The 26,213-nt window shown below is 38.5% G+C and overlaps 1 protein-coding gene across 2 annotated transcripts in view; it reads left to right on the forward strand.

The window, feature by feature from the left end:
* Positions 1 to 26,213, forward strand: part of LOC126198441 (multidrug resistance protein homolog 49-like) — a 439,165-nt gene that overhangs the window by 410,614 nt on the left and 2,338 nt on the right. For both annotated transcript variants that reach the window (XM_049934764.1, XM_049934763.1), the window contains exons 21-23: positions 8,380 to 8,574; positions 11,205 to 11,411; positions 24,225 to 24,371. In XM_049934764.1, coding sequence (XP_049790721.1) covers positions 8,380 to 8,574; positions 11,205 to 11,411; positions 24,225 to 24,371 — 549 coding nt within the window. The remainder of the gene's footprint in view (positions 1 to 8,379; positions 8,575 to 11,204; positions 11,412 to 24,224; positions 24,372 to 26,213) is intronic.

The raw sequence follows: 26,213 nt of genomic DNA on the forward strand, positions 1-26,213 counted from the left end.
TTGTCTATATATTTTAGAAACTGGTCTAAACAGTCGTCAGGTCCATGCACTAATTCCCACTGTATTCTTTCAGGTAACCTCCTTTTAAGGGCATCAATTTGCGTCATTTCGTCGAAGGGTTTATCTAGATGCACCAATTTCCTAAGTTGATCCCTGCAAAAGTCTTTCATTGAGTGGTTTCTGCCCCTGAAGCTAGGCCCATTTAAAAATTCACTTTTTATTCTACCCTGTTCAGTCTCAGACCAAAACTTATTTAAGAAACTTTTCTTAAAATCAGCAAACGTTTTCCACTCATCAAAATGTTGGTTTGCCCAAGACAAAGCTTCTCCCTCAAGAAATTTTTTGACAAATTTAATCTTTAGATTATCAGACATGCCAGGAACAAGGTTGTCAGAGCAGTGTTGTAAAAATCTACAGGGTGTAAATTATCACAAGGAAAACTTTTTAGAGGTGAATTACTCCACACACTTCCACCATTCATACATAAATTTCTAGACACAAAATTATCTTGCATTTCAGTGAATCTCTTGTCTATTACACTTAAATTACATGTTACAGACTCTTGTATCTTATTTAATTCAGCATCTAAGGAGTTAACTTTTGATTCTGTATCTAGACTTAATTTGTCTACCCTCTCCTCCACAGTTCTTTGAGATGCAGTTAACCTTTCAATCTCTTTCCCTTGACTTGAGCTAACTGTGGCTAACTTATTTTCTAAGGTCACAAACTTATTTTCTATAGCTTCAATTTTGGAGTTCACGCCCTTCAAACTTTCTCCTAATTGAAGTTTTAAATTTGAGATCTCTTCTTTCAGTACATCACCGTTGCTTTTCATTTTTGCTTCCAGCGATTCACTGGATGCATTTATTTTCGATTCTAGGAATTCACTATTTGAGTTCATTGCCCTTGTTAATTCGGACTGCATCTGTCCCATTTTCGCAAAAAGTAAACTTACCCAGTCCTGTTGATCCGGTTTTCTTTCGGTTTGTGAGTCATCTGGATCGTCACTTACACCACACACGTTCGAGTCTAACATTTCTCCAACTTCCTTTTTAATTTCTTCTGATAGCGTCATGATGACACCACGTGTTTGGACACAGTTTTGACGAAAAGTTTAAAACAAAGCAGAATTGTGCATATCTTTTCACACGACGACGTCAATCACAGGTCTACCTCTCCGATAAGCAAGCACTTTGTTGGTTCTCACACTACTTTTTCTGGTCCAGGAAACGTGTACAATGTTATTCACGTTATACTAATTATAAAGTTTGTAATGTTCCGCAAACGAAGCACAATTAGTCCCATCGCGCTTAACTTTAATATCCCGGACGAGCCCCCAAGTTTAACAGACCTCTTCCTATGATTTCCACTGTATATAAGTTGTCCTACTCCTTTGTCCACATGGTGACTTCAGGCACTACAGGAGATTCAAATTTATAGTCCGAGGTCGTTAACAAGTACGAACAGTTTGGTACTTAACTCATATCGATGGCTGCGTTGTTGTCTTCGTGAAGTCTAGAGGTGATTCCACTGTGATGTTCCCGCGCTTTTCTTTGTGTTTGGATGAGACTAACTGGTTTGTAGGGCGACGTGGTATTTTGATTTTTAGAGAGCAAACGTTACATTAGTTTTGCACATCAGTATTTAATTCATTTATTCACATTTAACACTTCTACAAAAATATCAAATACGACATTGTTTTACACCACATCTGTATCATCACCTCCTCCAGCCCACGCTTCCTATCTAAAGCCACTCAACCACCTCTGCCAAAGATCCACCTCCTTTCCGCATGACCAAAGATAACTGTCTCTTAGTTGTTAAACTCGCAGTCAAAGGCTATATTTACATAAAACGTTACACGTAAAGAAATTACTGACATACACGATCTTATGTTCTGTTATAACCACCAGAAATGAGAGGGATTACAGTCAGCTGAAAAGGCTGCCACATTACTAGACCTTCTCAACCAATGTTTGTGTTTGATACTGTCACACAAGCTGTAGACAATAGAGTGATGTCCTATCCTACAAAACCACAACCATCGTCTTCCTAAGGATAATGTTGTCCAATAGGGTAGGTAGTCTGCAGTTCATGGTCTCATGGAAGCATTCTCACTTCGCGAGCCCAGGGTCCCCAGATTCAATTCCCGGCGGGGTCAGGGATTCTCATCTGCCCCGAGATGACCGGGTGTTGTTGTGTCGTCTTCATCATCATCATCATCATCATCATCATAATCATTCATCCCCATTACAGTTGGAGGAAGGCAATGGCAAACCACCTGCATTAGGACCTTGCCTAGTATGGTGGTGAGGTCTCCCGCACTGTTCCCCTATGCTCTGTCAAGAAGCATGGGACTTCATTTCCATTTTTCCAATAGGATAGGTAATTTGTCACACAGAAATTGGTGACAAACAACAGATGTTAATTAATAGAGAAAAGCGTATGGCCCTATTAGTCCATCACCCACAATTTCTGCTCACACAGTGATACTAATATGAACTTAATGCCTTTGTTCCATGCTACTAACGAATGGTACAAGCGAGAGGCAACAGGTGTTACAGGATTCAAGCCAGCTCTTTGCTTCTGCAGAGTAGATACAGAACAAGGTGGAATTGCCATATTTATCAATAACTGTTTTAAACTCAAGGATGTTGAAAATAATGATTTGTTTATAAAGAAGCATCTGGAAGACAAGTGGAATTTCATAAAATGATTTTTATAGTAGTGATTGCACACTTAACACATTCAGGGGATTTTAATCTGTTTAGAAATAAACTCTGTTAGCATGTTTAAAAATTAAAAAGAATATGAAAATAAATTTTCATAAATCTGTCCCACTTAATGTATGTTGCCCTCAATGTAACTCCTGCAGTATTGTTTTTAGTCAGTGTAACTAATTGATCTATGTCAATTTTTGGCAACATTTTTATAAAGAACAAAATCATATCACAAAACCAATATGACAGACCCATGAGCTAACAAATCAGTTGTCTAATTAAGAGGTGATGATGTGTAGTGTCCCCTAAACTTCCATCTTTAGTTCATTTGCTTTCACTAGTGTGCATTAATGACTTTGATCAGTGATACTGCCAGATGGTGGATTTGTTTGGGATGCATGTAAAACAAATATTGTTATAAATAAATAGTTTTTGAAAAGACTTTCAATGGGACAGAGTGATATGGCATAGTGGTAGGCACAATGGACTCGCATTCTAGAGGGCACGGTTGAAACCCAAGTCCGGCCATCCTGATTTAGGTTTATGGTAAACTTCCCTAAATCACTTCAGACAAATGCCAGGATGGTTCCTTTGGCATGGCATGGTCAACTTCCTTCCCCATCCCTCCCTAATCTGGTGGAACCGATGACCTCGCTGTTTGGTCCCCTCCCCCAAATCAACCAACCAAACAACTCTCAATGGATGTGTCACTGACATTCATCATTTATTAAACTTTGAGAAGGCTCATTATATATAGTTTGGAACATTTAAGAAATTACTGCACAGCATATGTATAAAATGTTAAGATATGATTACAAATATGTTTGATGGTATTAAAATTTTTGGCATTACAACTTAGAGAGGTGCTTACCACAGAATTTCTCAACTGTGGAACTTGAGCTAGGACAGAAAAATTAACCTCGCCAGATTGCTGAGCACCATTCTGTTGACTCTGTCAGCTTATGAATGCTTTAACACTTACTCCTCACACATCACACAGCTGATAGTGTGTTAGCCTCATTTTGTCATTCACTTGATAAACCCCTTCCTCGACAGTTCTTGTGTCTGAATAGAGAACTAGTTTACCTTTGTACTTCTTTGTGAAGCAATACATCATCGAAATAATATTGTCTTAAATGGCCTAATTATGATTGCTGTCTTTACCATCATCCCATTGATCACTGTGGACTCTGGACTCATCCACCTGTATAGATACCTTTAACCCTTGACATTCGTAGAAGTAGGCTTTGTGGATATTTGAATGTTTTTAAACAATGCAAGATTTTAAACATTTAAACAAATAAAACACAGCAAAATTTGCTGTGTATTTGTAATTTATGCATTACAAAAATAACAACTCGCAAATTATCATCGGAGAGATAATAGTACAGATTAGCAAAATAGCTTCTGAAATAGCTAGTTGGAAAAACACACCCCATTTTTCAGAAATTGGATACAAAGTCAGCTTTGGGTTTACTGCTCATTGTTTCTGAGTAGAGTGGCTGTTGCACTCCATAATTCAATAAATGGAAAAATTTAGCCACATTTTACTTTTAAATGTAGTAGTGCAAACTAATTATTTAGTCTTATGAGGTCCTGAATCGTATTTCAATCACTTTCAACTTGCATGCATTTCATGCAGATCTTCCAAGCAGACTCTAAGCCAGTAGTATTGTCACAATTTTGACAAGGAAATCTTGTTTTCTCTTCAGATGAGGTGGGCAAAACGCACATTTTTTCGTTTTTCAAACTGTTCTTTCAGTGTCTGTGGCTCTTTTTGTATGTGAAGCATTTTCTCGTGGTGTCACTGAGCTTTCGCGGCAAGCATTGTGTAGAAAGTCTATGCTTCATATGAGGCTCAGCCAGATCTTTTGCTAGACTCTACATGAAGATTAATCTTGTCATTACTTCTGCCCTTACGTAAGCTTTATATATCACAGAAGAATTCATATCACAAGCAACATCCACTAATGTGATGGAAGTGGCCAAAGGCCATCTTTATGTCTGACAACTTGAAGAATAAGCTGCACACCTTTGGTCAAGACAGTCCACACCACCTTTCGTCATATTATAAAGCATGATGATCTCAGCTTGTCCTGATTCTGGATCATTGTTTACTGCATGGTGCACAGAAGAGATCGGTATTGCAGCTTTTGACTTTTAGTGCAAGAAGGAAACAAGTGTCATGTCTTCTGTAAAATAATATACAGTTGGTCTTAACTCCTCATTTCATATTAGATAGAAACTGCTGTGGTATCTCCTTTTCAGAGTGCTGATGTATGTGAGGCCTTATTTCAAAAATTCATTGACAAGCTCTACTAGTGAGTACCAGTTGTCACCTGTAACACTTCTTCATGAGTTTTCAGTAGAGTTCACCAATTGAAGAACAACTTGATGGAAACACTGACCTTTCTCGCACACTGAAGTGCCAAGGAAACTGGTATAGGCATGTGCATTCAAATACAGAGATAGGTAAACAGGCAGAATATGGCACTGTGGTCGGCAACGCCTGTTGCAGTTATTAAATCAGTTACTGCTGCTACAATGGCAGGGTATTGATATTTAAGTGAGTTTGAAGGTGGTGTTACAGTTGGCTCATGAGCGATGGAACACACCATCCATTTTCCAGTATGACCATTCCACAAGTATACCGTGAATATTAGGAATCCGGTAAAACATCAAATCACCGACATCACTGCGGCCAGAAAAAGATCCTGCAAGAATGGGACCAGCAACGACTGAAGACAATTGTTCAATGTGACAGAAGTGCAGCCCTTCCGCAAATTGCTGCAGATTTCAGTGCTGGGCCATCAACAAGTGTCAGTGTGCCAACCATTTAACAAAACAGCATGGATATGGGCTTTCGGAGCTGAAGGACCACTCATGTACCCTTGATGACTGTATGACACAAATATTTATGCCTCACCTGAGCCCGTCAACCCCGAGATTGAGCTGTTGATGACTGGAAACATGTTGCCTAGATGGGTTAGTCTCATTTCAAATTGTATCAAGCAAATGGATGTGTACGGGTATGGAGAAAACCTCATGAATCCATGGACCCTTGATGTCAGCAGGGGACTGTTCAAGCTGGTGGAAGATCTATAATGGTGTGGGGCATTTGCAGTTGTAATAATATGAGACCCCTGATATGTCTGTATATGACTCTGACAAGTGACATGTACATAAGTGTCCTGTCTGATCACCTTCATCCATTCATGTCCATTGTGCATTCTGACAAACTTGGGAAATGTGATGCCCCACATGTCCAGAATTGCTACAGAGTGGCTGCAGGAACACTCTTCTGAGTTTAAACATTTCCACTGGGCATTATTAAGCATATCTGGGACACCTTGCAATGTGCTGTTCAGAAGAGACCTCCACCTCCTCATACTCTTACGGATTTATGGACAGCCCTGCAGGACTCATGGTGTCAGTTCTCTCCGGCACTACTTCAGATGTTAGTTGAGTCCATGTCATGTCATGTCATGTTGCAGCACTTCTGTGTGCTCTCTGGGACCCTACACGATATTAGGCAGGTGTACCAGTTTTTGTTTTTTTGGCTCTTCGGTGTAGTTTGAAAGGGTGTGACAATCACTGCCTGTTCCAGAATAAATGTACACATTATACAAGCAATTTATATGAGCATCAGTCAAGCACTGAATTTTCAAGCCATATTTTGTCAGTTTGTTTGGCATGTACATTCTTACCACACACTTTTGATGGAAAGGTATAAGTATTTCATGAACTTACACTGTTGCACCTACAGGGTAGGAAAGTTAACTTTTTTCAGTGAAACATAGAAAGATTTGTGAAATTTCTGCTGACTTGTCTACTTTCTTTGTCTTCTCCTGATCATCTGGATTGTCAAATCGCAATGCAGATAGTAAAAACAGAAGTCATTCTTTACTAACAGTGCATCTGAAAATATCTGTGCCTATCCCATCGGTTGCAAATAAGCTGTAAATTGATTCGTTTGAAAGTGCCTGAATACACTAATTCACCAGTTAGTGTCTTCAGTTCACTGACATCAATGTCTTGCAGATAGGACCAGTGATCATTTGCATACTGTGCTGTAAGTTTAGATATTTTTGGATTTGTCCATAAAATGATTTTCTCTAGAATAACTTGGATAAAGAACAGTTTCCATACCTCCAAAACAGCAGGGTTTTATCTTGGACTTTTCGCCATTTATCACAGTCCAGGAAGCTGCAAGGTGATGATGTATTGCCTTGTTCTTACATTAGTTGGTGACTGCTGCTTTTTTTCCGGAAAAAACATCTGTTCTTATTGAAGAAGTAAGCTTCTACACCATATCACCTGTCACATCTTCGTCACTTTCTGTTACCTACACTGAATTAGTACCGTGATCACTAAAGATCTCAAAATCAGGGTCATTATCACTGTCGTCAAAGTCTTCATCTGAGGATTCACTGAGATGTTCTTGAAAATTCAAATATGTCTTATGTAAAACATGTTCCATAGAATGTCAAGCTTTTCTCACCATGGAGACACTGTAGCATTCATCAGAACAACAAGAAGCAAATACTATCGTTCTTCTGTGAGACTCTCAAGACCCATAAATAAGAAACAGAGAGCAGCAACAATGCAAGAGTTCTAGCATATACAGCTTGTCAACCAATAGGAATGTACACAAAAGAGTCCGTTTTGCTTCATATTTATGTGTGAAACATCACAAGATGAAAAGTTGTTGCCATCTGACATAGCAGTTAAGGGTTAAATTAGTTGACACAGGTATTAACTATCAAATCAGGATTGTAATTATTTGGAATAGAGAATATGAAAATAAAAGACCTAGAATTGTACAAAGAATTATTACAGATGTGTCACCAATAAATTAAAAATAATCATTTTCTAAGGAGCTGAAATGTGCATGCATGCTTGCACACTCGTGTGCACGCCCACACACACACACACACACACACACACACACACACACACACACACACACACACACATACACACACAGTAGTATATAATGTAAATGACCCACCCAATAGCCAGCAGGCATGGCCGAGCGGTTCTAGGGGCTTCAGTCTGGAACCGTGTGACCGCTACGGTCGCAGGTTCGAATCCTGCCTCGGGCATGGATGTGTGTGATGTCCTTAGGTTAGTTAGGTTGAAGTAGTTCTAAGTGCTAGGGGACTGATGACCTCAGATGTTAAGTCCCATAGTGCTCAGAACCATTTTATTTTGACCCACACAATAGCTGTATGTGTTAGCATGGTGCTTATGGGATTCGGGAAGGTGATGCGCCCCCAATTGTATCTGCCTGGCAGACTAACAAGGGCCATAGCATTTGCCAACCTGGATGTGATTTTTAGGCCATTTCCTACATCTGAGTAGGCGATATGATGCTGGTACCCACATCATGCTACAGTTACACAATTTGGAAACATTTAGAAAATGTTTGCACACTTTCACATGGGTTAACACTAGATACAGGCAATTGGGGTACACAAATTCCATCCTAAGAGAAAGGAGTGGTGACAGGATTGTCATCCGTCCACTTTTGACAAATAACATTTCCAGTTCCAATAATTAACATACCAATCCCATAAGGGTATGGGATAATGACCACAAAAAAGAAGGTGGATGTAAATTGCAAAAAAAAGTCACAACATTTCTATGTTTTTAACAGCAACTGAATGGTGAAGTGAAGTATGATAAAGTGGACTTCAGATATCCAACGAGACCAGGTGTTCAAGTGCTCAAGTCTCTGAATCTCCTTGTGCCGGCTGGAAAGACAGTCGCACTTGTTGGGCCGAGTGGATGTGGAAAGTCCACATGCCTGCAGCTGCTGCAAAGATTGTATGATCCTCTAGCAGGAACTGTGGTGAGTTGCATTAGCTGATTGGAAGATTTACTTATTTTTTTTAAGAACATTATTTGTTTATATATTTTGATCCATCTTTAAGCATTTTTATGTAATCGATGTCATCATAGGGAGCTTACATATATTGTAAAAATACATTTTGTTGACATAGTTGCAGTCCATATACTAATAATAATATAAGGCACATAAAATAAGCACCATAAAACAATTTATTAGTTTTGTAATACATAGAAAATAATAGAATCAAGAATCACGAAGTATCAAATGAACCATTGACATACCAAGATAAATAAAAAACAGTTTACAGTTAGCAATAATTTAGTGTATCAGGTCACCTTTAGAACAGTCTTGAAATTCTGAAATATTGTATAAAGCCTTGTCTTTCAACCATTTTTCAGTTTTGTTTTAGAGTTTAAGTGAGACATGATGTGCCTGAAAAGATAAAGTATTAAATAATTTTATGCCCAGGTATTCATGAGTAGACTGTGTTTTCTTTAATTTGGCTTTGGGTATATCTAACAATCGAAAATCCAGGGTGGAATGTAACAGTATTATGAAAAGGAAAGTTTCTATTCACCATATAGCGGAGATGCTGAGTCGCAGATAGGCACAACAAAAAGACTCACAGAATAATCTTTTGTCCAACAAGGCCTTTATTAGAAATACACACACACACACACACACACACACACACACACACACACACACGCACATGCACACACGCACACGCAACTCAAATTTTCTATTTTTGGCAAAGGCCTTATTGGTGAAATGCTTATTTTGTGACAGTCTTCTTGTTGTGTCTATCTGTGACTCAGCATCTCTGCTATATGGTGAGTAGCAGCTCTCCTTTTCATAATATTGTGGGCATATCTATCAGTTTCACTTGCCTAGTTTTATGTTGACAGCTTCCCTCAGGATGTAGTTATTTTTTTATTTAATCTTTAGTAGGCAACAGTATATAAAAAGTGGTGGAACTGCCAATACTTTTAAGTCTTTAAAAAGCAGTCTGTAGGAGGCTTTAAAGTTTGTAACTCCAGAAATAGTTCTGATAGCCTTTTTTTACCAGATGAAAGCAAACTATTTGGCCTCTGCAGAATTACCCCATAAAACAATACCATATTGCAGGTGGCAGAAAAAGAAGGCATAGTAGAAGTTAAGTAACATGGGTGTTGTTACATATGTCTGTTGTTTAGTGAGTAAAAAGGTAACACATGAGGGCTTTCTGCTTATGTGGTCTGCGTGCTTGTCCCAGGTTAATTTGGAATCAAGGTATAAAAGTAGCTTAATAGTTAAGCATTCAGTTTGACTACTTTATAGACTGAAAATGATGTTCACTAACTTTTCATAGTTGATGGATAGCTCATTGGCTTTGATCCATGTATTAGAAAGTGTAAGGTACTCTTATTAGTTTTCCCATTTCAGTCTGTTTATGTCTTTGCCAAAGCTAATAAATGTTGTGTCATCAGCATAAAGTACAGATTTACAGAACATTACTGGGAAGATCATCCAGAAGTATTATAAACAGTAAAGGCCCAAGCAGGGAATCCTGAGGCATGCCTCAAGTTACATCTAAGTATTGAAACCTTTGGTTGTTGTAAACTACAATTGTTTCCTGTCACTGAGATAGGAGCTTATGAGGCAGAGTTCTCAGTCTCTTGACTCCATAACACCAACATTTCTCCAATAGTATTGCATCATTCACTCAATCCAAAAGCCTTGCATAGGTCTACTAGAATGCCTTCAGTAGATAACTTTGATTCAAATGAGGTTTATATAAAAGAAATTACACCTTCAACTGCTTTCACTTTTGAAAATTTGGACCTAATTACCATATCAAGATTTAATCAGATATTGTTTTCAGATAAATGTCTGCAAATATCTTGTTATAGGCACTATTCTATTATTTTGGAGAGAATACCACTGAAATTAGATGATAATTATTTGTGTATAACTTTTTACCCTTTTTATGAACAGTGATGACAATTGTTTTTTTAGACATCCTCGAAAATGGCCACTACCATAATCCAGTTTAATAATTACAAAGAGGGTTTGCTATGAGATCCACTATTTTTTTAATCACAAAATTTGATTAACCTTAAATGTCTTCGGATTTTGAATTTCCTAGTTTTGTTATTGATTTAACCAAATATATACTTGTATTTGAGTCCATTTGAAAGTTGGTACAGTGTATGTACAGTTTTGAAGAAACTGATTGCCAGAAATGGGATCTAGATTAGGAGTACACATTGAATTGGAAATATGCTGGCCAGAAGTTGGGGTGGTAGTGGGGTTTGCTGCCTTGACAGAAAATTGATTAAATTCATCTGCTGTGATACTGACAGCCCTTGTGTTTTCTTTACAATTTGTAACTGTACCCAACTCTGCTTTTATAATCCTCCATGCTGCCTTACATCTATTATTTGAGTTTTTGATGTAATTTTCATTTGCTCTACATTTGGCTATTCTAATTGTGATCATTAATGTGCTTTGAGATTGTTATAAGTTGCTCTGTCCACATTACCACTTTTTATTTTTTCAAAAGAACACGTTGAATGTCTTTAAAAGAAATTCAAAGAGATTTGCTGCATGAGTGAGCTTCAACAATGTATTATTTAATTCTTGTACAGAATGTTGATGGCGCGAATGTCAGTTCTTTCCCACTTGGAAATCTGCGATCTCAAATGGGCATCGTGTCTCAAGAGCCAGTCCTATTTGATCGCACAATTGCAGAAAATATTGCCTATGGAGACAATAGCCGTGCTGTATCCATGGATGAAATCATGGCCGCAGCGAAGGCAGCCAACATACACACGTTTGTTGCATCACTTCCACTAGTAAGTCCAAATTTTAATCGTATATAGAATTTTCCTGCTGTCTTTTTATCTTCATCATACAGTGTCATATTTACTAACATTTAATCTTAAAATTAACTAGCATTTGTATTAATTATAAGCAAGCTTGTCATCTCCTAAGTATGACTTCATTAAAAGCCTTAGAGTCTTGATAAGTCTCTCTCTCTCTCTCTCTCTCTCTCTCACACACACACACACACACACACATATATATATATATTTCTCTCATATTATTTACCTGTGCACAACAACATTAAGTAAAAAAATGCAACTATGGTATACAGCGGCTATTACTTAATGCTTTCAATCTGTTGAGTATCTTTCAAAACTGATATATGTGCTTCTTATTACTCTCTCTTTGTACCCCTGAGATAGTCAATCTATTCAAGTTACATATCGTATTTACTCTTCATTTCAAATCTTACACTTGTTTATACGAAGTTTCATGTTTAGATTTTAAGAGAAAATTTTTCTAGGATTCAATTTCTGTTGAGGAATGGTACTGTCATTTTACTGTGCCATTCAGTCTTACCCCTTCATCAGTAGGCTTACCAACCCTGAAGATTCTTATCTTAAACTTTACCTTAGTACTTTTGAGGATTTGTAGGATATTGACCTTTGGCATCAAACAATTCTAGTAACTGCTGTTGGCTTTCTCAAACTATTTCCATAAACTCCCCCTCCAAGAATTAAATGCTTCTAAATTAAGCACACTCTGTCATAATCTGTTTTGCAACTTTTGCAACAAATGTCAACGACTTTGGAGACCGAGACTGAGTTTCAGTTGGGTCACAACTGTGTGTTAAAAAGACTGCACCCAAGTATATGTCGGGCTGTGATTTTCTCGTGTGCAAGCCACTTATCACTCAAAAACTGGATTCATTCCATATGAGAACACATATGGATGTCTCACTGCCTGTTCCTTGCTGCTGTCATGAAAGGTTGAATCAATGTGATGACATTGACATAATTTCTTGTGTGCAGTCATTAGGTTTCACAGTTTGCTGTAATTCTTCTACAAATACATCACATTTGTTGTGTGAGCAAGAATTTTGGAAGCCCAAGAGGAAGAAATTACTGAATAGCTCACCTCACACATTTTTCTTGGAAGGATGATTGTAGTTTCTGTCATTATTTTGAAATCTGTAATCTATCAAAAAACTAAAGTAAATAAGAAAAATAAGTCTTGAAGCTTGATCCTCTTTTAATATGTATTACTCTTGTAGATGCACCAGTTACATATGTGCTGGTAATGTTTTAAATAACGGCATAAATAACCAGTTTGCTAGGCCTGGTATTGTTCTAAGTGGCCAGCCTCCAAAGTGCTAACAATAGTGCTCTTTGAAAGTTTTTGTATATCATGGATGAGCCACGGTTTCAGTTGTACATAGCAGTGTGCCCCCTGCATATATCCTACTACAAGTGTAATTTTCTGTTTGTCTTTCCAGCAAGCAAGTAGCTTTCCCAAAAATGGCCAAATAAACATTACTGGATGCATATCTGTTTATCAGGATTCAGTGCATCACTGCAAATTTCAAATTTAACTTTTTTTTGTATGAGGGGGCATAAAATATAAACAGGATTTTTGTTCCTGACCATCAGCAGTTGGTAGGACTGGCCCTGCACTTCTGCTATGCTTAGGCGGGACTGTCAGAAGTGAAGAGAGTGTGCTGTTAGCTATTTCCCACCGTTTCGTCAGTAATGCTCACGATGTCTGAGCAACAGGTGCAACCCTCCATTGTGCAATGCATAATTATCAAATTTCTTGCTCGTAAAGGAGTTACAGTGGCGGAAATTTGCCAAAGATTGACTGCACAGTTCGGTGATAAAACATTATCAAGGATGTGTTTGGTTGCCTGGCATAAAAAAATCAAGGAAAAGAAAAATCAGCAACATGATCACCATCCTCGGACCAGCATTACAGACAAAAACATTTGTGCAGTTAAAGACATTATTGTCGACAATCAACAAACGATAGTATCAGAAATTGCACAAAAAACTGGAATCAGGTATGGGAGCTGTCAAGCAATCATCACAAATGACCTACACTTCTGTAAAGTGTTTCCAGATTGGTACCTAAACTTTTGACCGAAAATCTGAAGTTGAGACGTTTGGAGGTATGTCAGAGGTTTACAGCAAGGTTTGCGGAAGAAGGTGAGGCATTTTTGAGACAGATTGTCACCTGCGACAAAATATGGGTTCACCACTACACTCCAGAATCCAAACAAGCCTGTAAGGAGTGGTGGAGGAGAGGGGAGGCAGCACCAGTGAAAGCCTAGACTCGACTGACAGCTGGCAAGGTTCTTTCAACCGTTATTTCGATCAGCGAGGCATTTTGCTGATTCTTTTTTACATGAGTGATGCACAATCAATGCTGCTTACTACTGCGAACTGTTGAACAAGGCGAGAGTTGCATATCACCACAAAAGAGGAGAGCATTCGATTTGACAGGTCATCCTCCTCTACGACAATGCATGACCCCGTACTGCAGCCCTAACTGTCTCCAAGCTGCAAGAAATGCACTGGACTACAGTTGATCGTACTCCTTACAACCCGGATGTATCACCCTGTGATTTCCATTTATTCAGACTGCTTAAAGAAGCTCTAGGATGGCGATGTTTTGAAGATGACGAGAGTGTGGAAGACTTTGTACGCATTTGGCTGGTGGCACGACCCAGTTCTTTTTATGATGAGGGCATCAAAAAGCTGCCCATACAGTGGGACAAATGCATTTACAAAGCAGGAGACTGTGTGGAAAAATGAATTATAATTGCCTTGAGTTTGTTGGTGAATGAATTGAAATAAAAAATAAAATCCCATGTATATTTTATCCACTCTCATATATGTACAATGGTGAAACTCAACCTGATTTCTCAAATATAAGACCTGTTTGGCTGAACTCCTTTGTTCACTTCATTCTGCATATGTTTTTGAGAGACCAATATCAGACTGTACTTCTGGCGTTTGGTGTTTTCACAATCACATCAACATGCATAACAAATTTCTTTTCCAGATCATGTGTGACTGCCATGAAATTAACACATTCATGTTCAATTTACTTGATAATTCACTCACATTATTGATTATTTCCTCTTCCATGTTCACTAGATGCTCTTAGGCTTCCTTAGTACTTGCCGAACAATGATCTTCATGTTCATTTAGTTACAATCATATCTATGCATGAGGACCAATGCACATGATAGAATGTGCCACAGGTTCTCCTTCACTTGGTACTCTCTCTCTCTTTCCAAGCAATAATCCCAACTTGTGGGATCAGCTGGTTAATCGGATGTGGCATGTCAGTTTTTAAGGGGTGGCCGGATGTCCTTCCTGTCGCCACCCTGTACCCCCCGGGAAGGAATTAGTGTACCCCAACTGTCTGCGTCGAGTGTAATCCATGGAATAGAGCTAATGTGTTCAGATGTCTGCGAGCCTTGTAACTGAGGCAGAAAGTTGGGACCAGCCCATCATTCACCTAGCGGGGTGTGGAAAACTGCCTAAAAACCACATCCAGGCTGGCTGGCACACCCTCTCTCATCATTAATCCACCAGGCAGATTCTATCCGGGGCTGGCACACCTACCCGAGTCCAGGAAGCAGCATGTTAGCACTCTCGGCTACCCTGGCAGGTTTCCCCTTCACTTGGTACTGAGGAGCGTTATATCAAAAGTCAGTAAACGTTCAATTTTTCAAAATTCAGGCTTTTGTAGTTACTAGTGAAGCTTGTTGCCATGCATGACTTGTTGAAACAGTTTGGTTGAACTCTGATATTTGCTGTTGTTATAGGGTGCTCAAAACTAAGAGTTTTTGCAGAACTTGATATTTGCTCTCAGTCAGTTGAAACAAAAGTCGATAAATGCAAACTGTGCTTTGCTTCTGAGAGATCTGAAGAGAGAATAATGATGTAGGAGATCATTGTCAATGATTGATTGATAGATAGATAGATAGATAGAGAGAGAGAGAGAGAGAGAGAGAGAGAGAGAGAGAGAGAAGAGAACATAAACAGGCAAGTACTTGCTGCTGTAACCAACAATAGAAACACAACAAAATTAACTTCTGATTACTACGCAATTTGAGATACCTTTGTCAGGGAGAATTTTGCAGTAAAAAAGTAGGCTACTAAACTGTAAAATAGATATTCAGCAAATTGTATACATGTAACTGAGTGCTCAGGTGGTAGGAGTCCAGATTGAGAGTGAAAGTATCCAAAAAGCCCAACAAGAACAAGAAAATGCCAGCTATTGCTTGTTCACCTGGGCTACCAAACTACCAGTGAATCCAAAAGCTTTAGGAAGAAAAGAATGCAGAGCAGCTGATCTCACTTTTGATGATAACACTTTTCATCTCCATGCAAATAGTTGTAGTAAAATTGACAATGTTCAGTTAATACTAAAATACATGTTACTCACATCACTGAAATGCAGGAACATCAAGAAAGAAGCAAAAAGGAAGAATACTGTTGAAGTACAGCGTAAAGAAAAAAGATAGCCAGGCAATAACAGGACTGTATCTGCCTTAACATTTCAGACAACGTCAGAGATGTCCAAAGACAGACTCTCGAGTGATACCAAAACATATAGTTGTAAAGAAAGCCACTGTTTGAGGAAAAAGTCCAAGCTGAATATAATCAAACTGTGGAAACATTTCTTAAAAGGAAGCATCAGGCCTTCCTACTTGCTCTTTATCATCAGACCTACCTACTTGCTCTCTATTGAAGTACAAACATATTTTCTGCCACTACTTTAATCTGTCATTTAAAACTCCCCATACTGATACATACTCAACATGCAAGATTTGTTTACTGAAATTAAAAAAGGAACACATTCTGGAGAAAAAGAGTAAATTAATAACAAATCACGCATTGCACAAACTTTGTGCAAAAATGTTGTGTGCCATAATGGAGGAGGAAAATCCTAAAGTGATAAAAGTGTGTTTTGGTGTAGAATGTGAATCAGCCAATAACAAAGTTGTCCATATGTCAAGTATCTGTTCAGGACGGATTTTGCTATACAGTTTTTGCATTAGATTGATTCCTAAGCACAGAAAAATGAAAGGATTGCTTTTTATACTTTACCTGAGGCAGAAGGACTGAAAGGATGCACCCAAGTAGCCTCTTACTCTATTGGATTTTCTCAGAAACCTTTAGGCACCACAGCTAGAAAGTGGTCCAAATGATATTCAGTTCTTCTCTGACTCCTATACCAGTCAAAATAAAAGTACAGCAATGATGTGCACACTAATGGCCTTGAGGGAATAAATCAGAAAATTTATTAAGGTAGTAAATCATGCTGAGGTGACAAAATACCTTATAGTATTGTGCAGGACCTCCTCCTTTTGCACGGCATAGTGCAGTTAATCGATGTGGTATGGACTCAACAAGTTGTTGAAAGATCCCTGCAAAAATATTGAGCCATGCTGCCTCTACAGTCATCCATAATTGTGAAAGTGTTGCTGGTGCAGGATATTGCACATGTCTCATCAATGAACATGTCCAACAAATGTTTGATGGGAATCATGGCGGGTGATCTGGGTGACCAAATCATTCACTCAAATTGTCCGGACTGTTCTTCAAACCAATAGCAGACATTTGTGGCCCAATGACATGTTTGGGAACTACTAGTCCATGAATGGATGCAAATGGTCTCTTAGTAACCATAAATAACCATTTCCAGTCAATGATTGGTTCAGGTGGACCAGAGGATCCCACCCATTCCATGTAAACACAGCCCATACCATTATGGAACCACCACCAGCTTGCACAGTGCGTTGCTGACAACTTGGGTCCATGGCTCCATGGGATCTGCATCACACTCAAGCCCTACAGCTCTGACCAACTGAAATCGGGGCTTATCTGACCGGGCCACAGTTTTCCAGTCATCTGAGGTCCATACGATATGGTCGTGCACCCAGGAGAGACATTGCAGGTGATGTGCTGTTAGCAAAGGTACTCGTGTCGGTTGTCTTCTGCCGTAGACCATTAATGCAAAATTTCACCACACTGTCCTGTCATACATTTGTTGTACACCCCCACATTTATTTCTACAGTTATTTCACACAGTGTTGCTTGTCCATTAGCACTGGCAACTCTATGCAATCACTGCTGCTCTCGGTCATTAAGTAAAGGCTATCAGCCACTGTGTTGTCCACGGTGAGAGATAATACCTGCAATTTGGTATTTTCAACACACTCTTGACACAGTGAATGTCAGAATCTTGAATTCACTAATATTTTGCAAAGTGGAATGTCCCATGCATCTAGCTCCAGTTACCATTCCACATTCAAAGTCTGTTAATTCCCATCGTGCAACTGTGAAGACGTCAGAAACCTTTTCACACGAATCGTGTGAGTACAACTGACAGCTCCGCCAATGCACTGTCCTTTTACATCTCGTGCATGCGATACTGTTACATCTGTATATGTGCTTATCGCTGTACTAGGACTTTCGTCACTTCAGTGTACTTCTCTACTCATTGTCTCAGCTATATGCCTTCTGATAGTGTTTGGTACAGTTAAAAAAAGACTACAGAAAAAGGAAGATATTCTTTCACCTACTGAATACTATAAAGTGCTGGAACAACGAGGCATTGTCAGTATGGCTTATGAAAAATCTGAGAAGAAGGTATTGGTGCCAATATTGGACACTAGTAAAGAAAGTCCTGTACAGGTTGAGGTATGGAAATCTGTAAGCTGCAACCAGGAAGTGAGGAAACAGCTACCTTAGAAAAGAAGAACGTTGTCAGCAAGGAAATGAAAAAAGATATCTTAAAACATATGAGGCATTTTAACATACCAGAAGGAGCAGAAGAGTTGTTAAAGTGATCAATAGAGTTATCAATAGATTTCTAGTGTAGTATTGCTGAAGCCAGTGGTTCGTGTTATGTTTCAGCAATGTTTGGTGATATTTTGTGCTTTTGCCTAGTGAACATTTATGGAAAAGTATGATACTAATGTGTCGCATTATAGCACATTATTGCATTTCAATGCAAAGTAAACATTAAAGTAGCTTTCTTTGTAATTAATGTTAAAGCTAAAAAGCTAACAAAAAATCACTTTGAATGTTAACAAAAGTTTCAACTTCTATCTTTGCATTTATTGAATTTTGAAAAAAACTTTGAAACTTTGTCCCTGTGCCCCAATATAAACAATAAAAATTTTAGGAAATTGAAACACACAATTAGAATTTTATCTACAAAAGCAGTGTAAATGTTAAGTTATCCAATTTATGTAATTAGCATTTTGGTATGATATTTAAAAAATGTGTTTACTTAAAACAGTTCATGTTCCCTTCTAATGTTTTTAAGTTCAAACTTCTGTTAGCATCTTATATCTTCTACTTACACTTTGCATTTCTTTTCTTGTTTTGTGAACATTTTGTTTAGCTTCAACAATAGGGGCTCTTGTTTCCTTTATGATAACGTACAGTTAAATTTAGTACAGTTTTTAACCCCACTAAATCAATCATTTCCATGTTACTATTCAGTGGAGGGGTTAATGAAGGATGAACTGATAATTTAAGCTGAATGTTATTGATCATTAGCTTTATTATGTAAATAAAACTTCATTCTCATGAAAACTTGAATAATTTTAGAATATTGCTCCATCTCATCAGCTGTAATTTTATATAAGTGAATTGTATTGTTAATATTTGCTGTGCATTCTGTTCTTACTTATACTCTTACCACTTCAGGCTGACAGATTCTGTGCTCACACCTGTCCTGTTGGTAGTAGTTCATGCAACTAGCTGCTATAGTGCAGTATTTTAACTAAATTGCTGTAATGCATCAATTAGTTGTGTACAATTAACTAAATTTTCAGAAATTTTTGACAGTAGACTTTTATCATGTTTAAACATTGCAGTCTCTTCCTGTGAGTTTCCAACTGTTCTGTTATTAAAAAAGCCTGAATTTTATATGTGTATCTTCCTTTGTATTGTCAATGACTTGATAAACAATAAAGGAAATCTGCACTATAATATTTAGTACACTTCTAAATATATTCATGCACCACATTTTCCTTCTATGAAGACAGTTTGCAGTTCATGATTCTTCTGACTCACTAACTTTCCAACAAAGATCTTACGATGCATCAGCGCAGACACAACTAAATTTAGCAGACAAAGTAGTGTTGCCTGTTACAACGTATGACAAAGTAAAACCAGTTTTGCTTGCAAAACTGCATTTGGGTAGTATTTGGTCAAGTTGATGACATGTGAGTATGTATGCGAGTTTCCAGCTTGAGGGGTTAAAAAGAGTATGTTAGAAGACAAATGGTTCACTATTCATTGTCCAGTCTCCATGTCAACTATGGCTGTGAGCTCATAATATTATGAGTGCAACATTTATATTTGTACAAGGGTATTTTTTTTAGATAAGGTCCATTTGTGAATGGGTGCAAGGAAGGTGCAAAGTCACCACAGTGCGCATGCACATCTGCTCCCAGAATGTTTTGTGCTTGTGTATATGCCATTTGCAGCTGTATCATCTGTCTGTGTGCTGAGCTGTAGAGATATACACTGAAGCGCCAAAGAAATTGGTATAGGCATGCATATTCAATTACAGAGATATGTAAACAGGCAGAACACGATGCTGCAGTCAGCAATGCCTTTAAAGGGCAACAAGTGTCTGGTGCAATTGTAAATTGGTTACTGCTGCTACAGTGGTAGGTTATCAAGATTTAAGTGAGTTTCAATGTGGTATTACAGTTGGCGTGCAAACAATGGGACACAGCATCTCCAAGATAGTGATGAAGTGGGGATTTTCCCATAGGACCATTTCACGAGTGTACCGTAACTATCAGGAATCCGGTAAAACATCAGATCTCCGACAATGCTGCAGCTGGAAGAAATGCTGCAGGAGTGGGACCAACAACTACTGAAGAGAATTGTTCAACATGACATAAGTGCAACCCTTTCGCAAATTGCTGCAGATTTCAGTGCTGGGCCATCAACAATCGTCAGGGTGTGAACCATTCAATGAAACGTCATGGATATGGGCTTTTGGAGCCGAAGACCCACTTGTGTACCCTTGATGACTGCATGACACAAAACTTTATGCCTCATCTGGGCCCATCAACATGGACACTGAACTGTAGATGACTGGAAACATGTTGCCTAGTTGGTTGAGTCTCGTTTCAAATTGTATCGAGCAATGAGTCTCATTTCAAATTTTATCGAGAAGGTGGATGTCTACCGGTATGGAGACAACCTCATGAATCTGTGGACCCTGGATGCCAGCAAGGGATGACAGTTCAAGCTGGTGGAGGATTTGTAATGGTGTGGGGCATGTGCGATTGGAGTGATATGTGATCCCTCATACATCTAGATACTACTCTGACAGGTGACATGTACGTAAGCATCTTGTCTGACCATCTTCATCCATTCATGTCCATTGTGCATTCCGATGGACTTGGACAATTGCAGCAGGACAATGTGACACCCCAAATGTACAGAATTGCTACAGAGTGGCTCCAGGAATACTCTTCTCAGTTTAACTGAGTTTCAACACTTCTACTAGCCACCAAACTTGCCAGGCATGAACATTATTGAGCATATCTGGGACGTCTTGCAACATGCTGTTCCAAAGAGAGCTCCACCCCCTTGTTCTCCTTTGGATTCATAGGCAGCCCTGCAGGATTCATGGTGTCAATTCCCTCCACCACTACTTGGGACATTAGTCAAGCCCATGCCATGTCCTGCTGTGGCACTTCTGCGTGCTTGCAGGGACCAGATATTAGGCAGGTGTACAGTTTATTTGGCTCTTCAGTGCACAATATATAAGAAAGTTGAGTTGCCCACCACCTGTGAGATACTATCTGTAATTCGATTCTTGAGTGCGAGAAACTTTGCAGCACTAGAAATTCACTATCAGATCAGTTGTGCTATTAGTGACAGTTAAGTTCAAAATTGGCTGAGGCCAAGAATGAGTGGATTAATGTGCATGATGGGCTACACTCAGGCCAACCTCCACTGATCCACTGTGCTTGGGACCCTCATTCAAGAAGAGGCAATTCTAGCATCCATTGAGGGAACAGGGGGCAACCAACTGCAGATTGTGGTGTACACTGGACAAATAATGCTTATTTGCTGAGCTCAGGGGACAAACTTGGATCATTTTAGCGACTGGCAAAGGAGGTTGAGAATACCAGCCTTGCTCATGGGTTTCAATGAATTTCAAAATCTGTAGCATTGTTCTCAGAACAAATCATGGCATTCTGATTCTGAGTCAGGTGGAAAGCTTGAATCAGCGAGTGTGAAGAGAGCTTTTTTGATTTGCACTGCAGTGTTGAGAACTTTAGGGTCTCGCGAAATGGGTCAGGGTGCACAACACATCATAGTCTAATATTCAGGTAGCTGACTCTGTGTGGGTGCACACAATGGTGTGTAACTTAAAACTTAAGAGAGAGCCTCAGTTCACTAGTATATATGTTCTCCAATCATACTGTAATCATCAGAGGAGACTTTAATCATCCAACAGAAAAGTTGGATAATTAAAATTTTGTCATTTGCGAGTGTGACAAGATATCCCACGAAACAATCTAAATGCCTTGTCTGAAAGCTACTGAGAGCAGACAGTTTAGAATCCCACTCCTGATGAAACTATATTAGTTCTAATGGCAACAAATATATAGTTATTGGAGTCAGATGAGTCTAGGAATGACTTCAGAACCAATGGTAGCTGGCCAACTGGTCAAGAGTATAGACAGCAAACCAATATCGAATACTAAGACCTTAGCAAATTCAGAACAAAAACAACAATGTGTTGAGATCTTTATGATAATGCAGAGAAATCACAAATAATGGACAGAGCAACCACACTGCTGGCTTTAAAGAGTGGTTGTGGGCCGTGGTAGGCTGGTGAGACAGATGTGGGTTATGGCAGTGCTTACATCAGTGACTGCAGTGCCGACAACTGCAGCATTGCAACCTAATGTCCATCATCAATGTGAATACCGCCTGGTGGGTCTTCATATTCCCTGGGTTGGGATAGCAAGAAATTGACTGACATTTTTAAGGATGTCGACTTCAAAACTGGTATCACTGACCGTGAGGCAGTTGCAGCTTCAGTGATTACCAAAGTACAGAGAACAACTAAATGGAGTACAAAGACTTATATAGTCAGTAAACTAGATAAAGAAGGAGTACTCTCATATCTTAGTGAGGAATTTCAAACTTTTAGCTCAAAAGAGGAGCATTTAGAGGAACTGTGGCTCATGTTTAAAAACATAATTGACCACAGGCTGGAAATATATGTACCCAGCAGAACAATCCGTGATGGAGGGGCTCTCTATGGTTTATAAGTCACTGTAATAAATAGAGACTACTGCACAGTAGGGTAAAATAACATAGAGGGCTACATATAGGGAGATGTTAAAATGAAACACATTTGACTGTCAAGAGAGCAATGTGTGGGGTATTCAATGGCTACTGCAGCAGAATATTATTGAAAGATCATTCACGTAATCCAAGGAATTTCTGATCATATGTAAAGGCTATTAGTGGCAACCTGACAACATCAGTAGAAAGGATGGCTACAAACTTTGGTGCCCTGGCTGCTGGCTATCTCAGTTCAGTGGGCTACAAGCAGCTGCAGAGCAGAAGCCACACTGGGCACGGATCGTACAGCCTAAACAAACTGGTGTAGAGGAACTGTCAGTGTATTTCTGCACACGCCAGTAAGAAAACATGTCCACCAGAAGCCAAGCCCTTATTTGCAGACTTGCAAATGGCTAGTCCACAAAGATCATCTTTCCTACCCTCTCCCCTTTTTTGTAATTAGCCTGTAATAGTCACCTTTCCTCCTGCCAAACCAGTTTTACCCAGATAAAATCCATTCTAATTTGCTCGAAATATATGGTTTATAGTTTATAATTAAAGTATTTTATATAATGGCAGTACAACAACTTGAAGAAATTTAGTCAACAGTATTCAACATTTCATAACTCATTCAAATTTAGAGATAGAAATATACTTTCTTTTACAAATTGTTCAGAGTTTTTAATGCTGAACATAAAAATTACAATAGTTCAAAATCCAAAATGTGTGCTTTCTATCTCATGTATGTCATTCACCCACATTCTGATATAAAAGTGAAAAAAAGTTATTTCCAATAAGATATAATCAAACCTATACAGCAACATAGTGTGAAAGGAGAGCTGCTTGGGTGGAAGTGATTGCGCCATCACAGATATGGATATTATGAATCCTCAAAAAAATGTGGAACAAGGAATAAACTTCAAGCTCAGGGAAACTGCAACAAAAGAGGAGAATCTAATTACAGTAGTTGGTGAAGCAATTTTAGGCCATAAACGTATCCATTGTTGACACTTAATACTATTAACAGCTAAAATTGTTGTTCATAGATGAAGAAATGTGAAAGAAGTGTATGAGAGTTCGTACATGCTACATGATGAGATTCTCTCTCTCTCTCTCTCTCTCTCTCTCTCTCTCTCACACACACACACACACACACACACACACACACAGAACGGGGGTGGGGGGTGGTATGAACTGTAGTCATTCTAACTGCTTTGGCTTCAACAATTAAATATATAAACATAAATCATCAAGTCTTGTGTAAGATGCTTTAGTGTGAAGCCCCAGTTTGCCACCAGTTTGATGTTTTAAATGACTCATAACTTTTGTTTCACATGCGTATTTTAATGTTTATGTTACACATATGTTAAAGAGGATATCATTTTTATCAACATGAAAAATCAAATTCTTTTGAAACTTCAGTTTCCCCTCTTCATCAATAACTAATCTTACCTAATGTTTGCTTGTTTACTTCTGTCTTTCAAGGGTTATGAAACTCGACTGGGGCAAAAGGGAACTCAACTGTCTGGTGGACAAAAACAAAGAATAGCCATTGCTAGGGCTCTTGTCAGAAATCCAAAAGTCTTACTGCTGGATGAAGCAACCTCAGCACTTGACAATGAAAGTGAGAAGGTAAGGGTTCTAAAACAAAACTCATTTGAAAAATAAGACAGAAATGCTGGCCAGTAGTTTAGGAGGTGAACTTTTTGGTGCTGCTGATCTTGGCTTTCAGAATTATCAGTTTCTTCCTCAAGGATAAAAAAACTAATAGGTTGGGCAAGTCTAAAAAGGAAGGGCAGTTCACTCCGATCTTGGGGATCAGACAAACTCATGATGAGGATGGGAGATTCCCCTAATATGGAATATTATGTGCACTGTCTAGTGAATTCTTCAAATTCTTAATTTACTTTCAAAGTTAAATTTCTCATGGTCCTATTTTAAATCTCATGTTTCCTTTTTTTTAGTTTTTGATGTGAAATATTCTTTCCCATACAGCCTTGACCTTTAAGGTAAGTGTATCTCTTTGATGCCAAATGCTTGGAGCAAAAAACAACTAGTCTCATCTCTGCCTTCACTGCCAGAAATTTTTCCCTCTGTCCTGTCACCCCTGATTCCGCTGATTCCTGTAAAACAACAACCAGTAAACGTGCTTCTGACTGCCTGGTATGTACGTAAATGAGGGGGAATGAACAGATCGTAAATGAGAGCTGATAACAAATTGCTCAAATTACAAGTACTATGAAACTATTTGTCACAGCTCATCATTGCATGACTATGTTTTGACTTTGAACTGTGCATTTAAAGTGAGACAAGTTTTGTTAGAATTGATTACATCAGTGACAGTGGATGAGCAGTTTACTGAAGATGTATTCTTGAACTCCATCAAAAGATACTGTAGCAGGATGAAAGTTAAGCAACTAAATTAAATCATTGTGAATTTGATTTTTTACCCCACAAATAAAAAATATTATCAAGGCAGTTATCACACATTTATTGTCAGAAACAACCTGAAGATCAGCTGGAGAGTCATCCTCAAACCACAGGGCTTGTACAGTAATATGACAGGGAACTCTGATGTCAGCTGCCCTTTGATTAATTTCGGGTAAAGGATGATATGGAAAAGAGAATAGCTGTCATGGGAACAAATATGTTATGGCATCATTAAGTACTTCACCAATAACTTAACAATAGTCATAATTTATGTATACAAGACTAAAATCTCAGTTATGTAATATGTATTTTCAGCACAGATGCAGTTGTCTCATATGCTCCAGTCAAATTAAATAAAAGTGGTAAAGCTTTATTATTTTGTAGTGTGTATTAGCTTGGTATGCTTTTCTTACATCTCTTAGCTACAGTGCTTTCAGCCTTTTGCTCAACAAAAATTACTGTTAAGGTAACATTTGAAATGCCTGGTATTATTTGTTCACTGCATTCATGCTCATTATAATATTTTTATAGTCATCTTTGGTTTCCAGTCGACTTTTTTCTTTATTTATATACGTCAGAGTTCCTCGATAGTGTCATCAGATGGTAAAAATCAGTGCTATAATCTTAAAGTGATGAGTTTATATAGGTAGCAGATCCCTAATAATGCTTAATATCTATGCTATTTAATGTAAAATTATATTAACATTAGCTTGTCACACCATTTTTGAAGCACTTGACAGTTCTAAAATGCTTTCAAGTGAACTTGTTTGGCAGATGCGTGAGCAAAATCTCAAAGTTTACACTCAGACTTGTGTATTCACTTGCTTTTTGTCTGACCCGGTAGCTGAGTGGTCAGCGCAACAGAATGTCAATCCAAAGAGCTCGGGTTCGATTCCCAGCTGGGTCGGAGATTTTCTCCGCTCAGGGACTGGGTGTTGCATTGTCCTAATTATCATCAATTCATCCCCATCGAAGTGCAAGTTGCCGAAGTGGCATCAAATCGAAAGACTTGCGCCTGATGAATGGTCTACCGAATGGGAGGCC

The sequence above is a fragment of the Schistocerca nitens genome, chromosome 8 (genome assembly GCF_023898315.1).
Source record: "Schistocerca nitens isolate TAMUIC-IGC-003100 chromosome 8, iqSchNite1.1, whole genome shotgun sequence".
Classification (NCBI taxonomy): Eukaryota; Metazoa; Arthropoda; class Insecta; order Orthoptera; family Acrididae; genus Schistocerca; species Schistocerca nitens.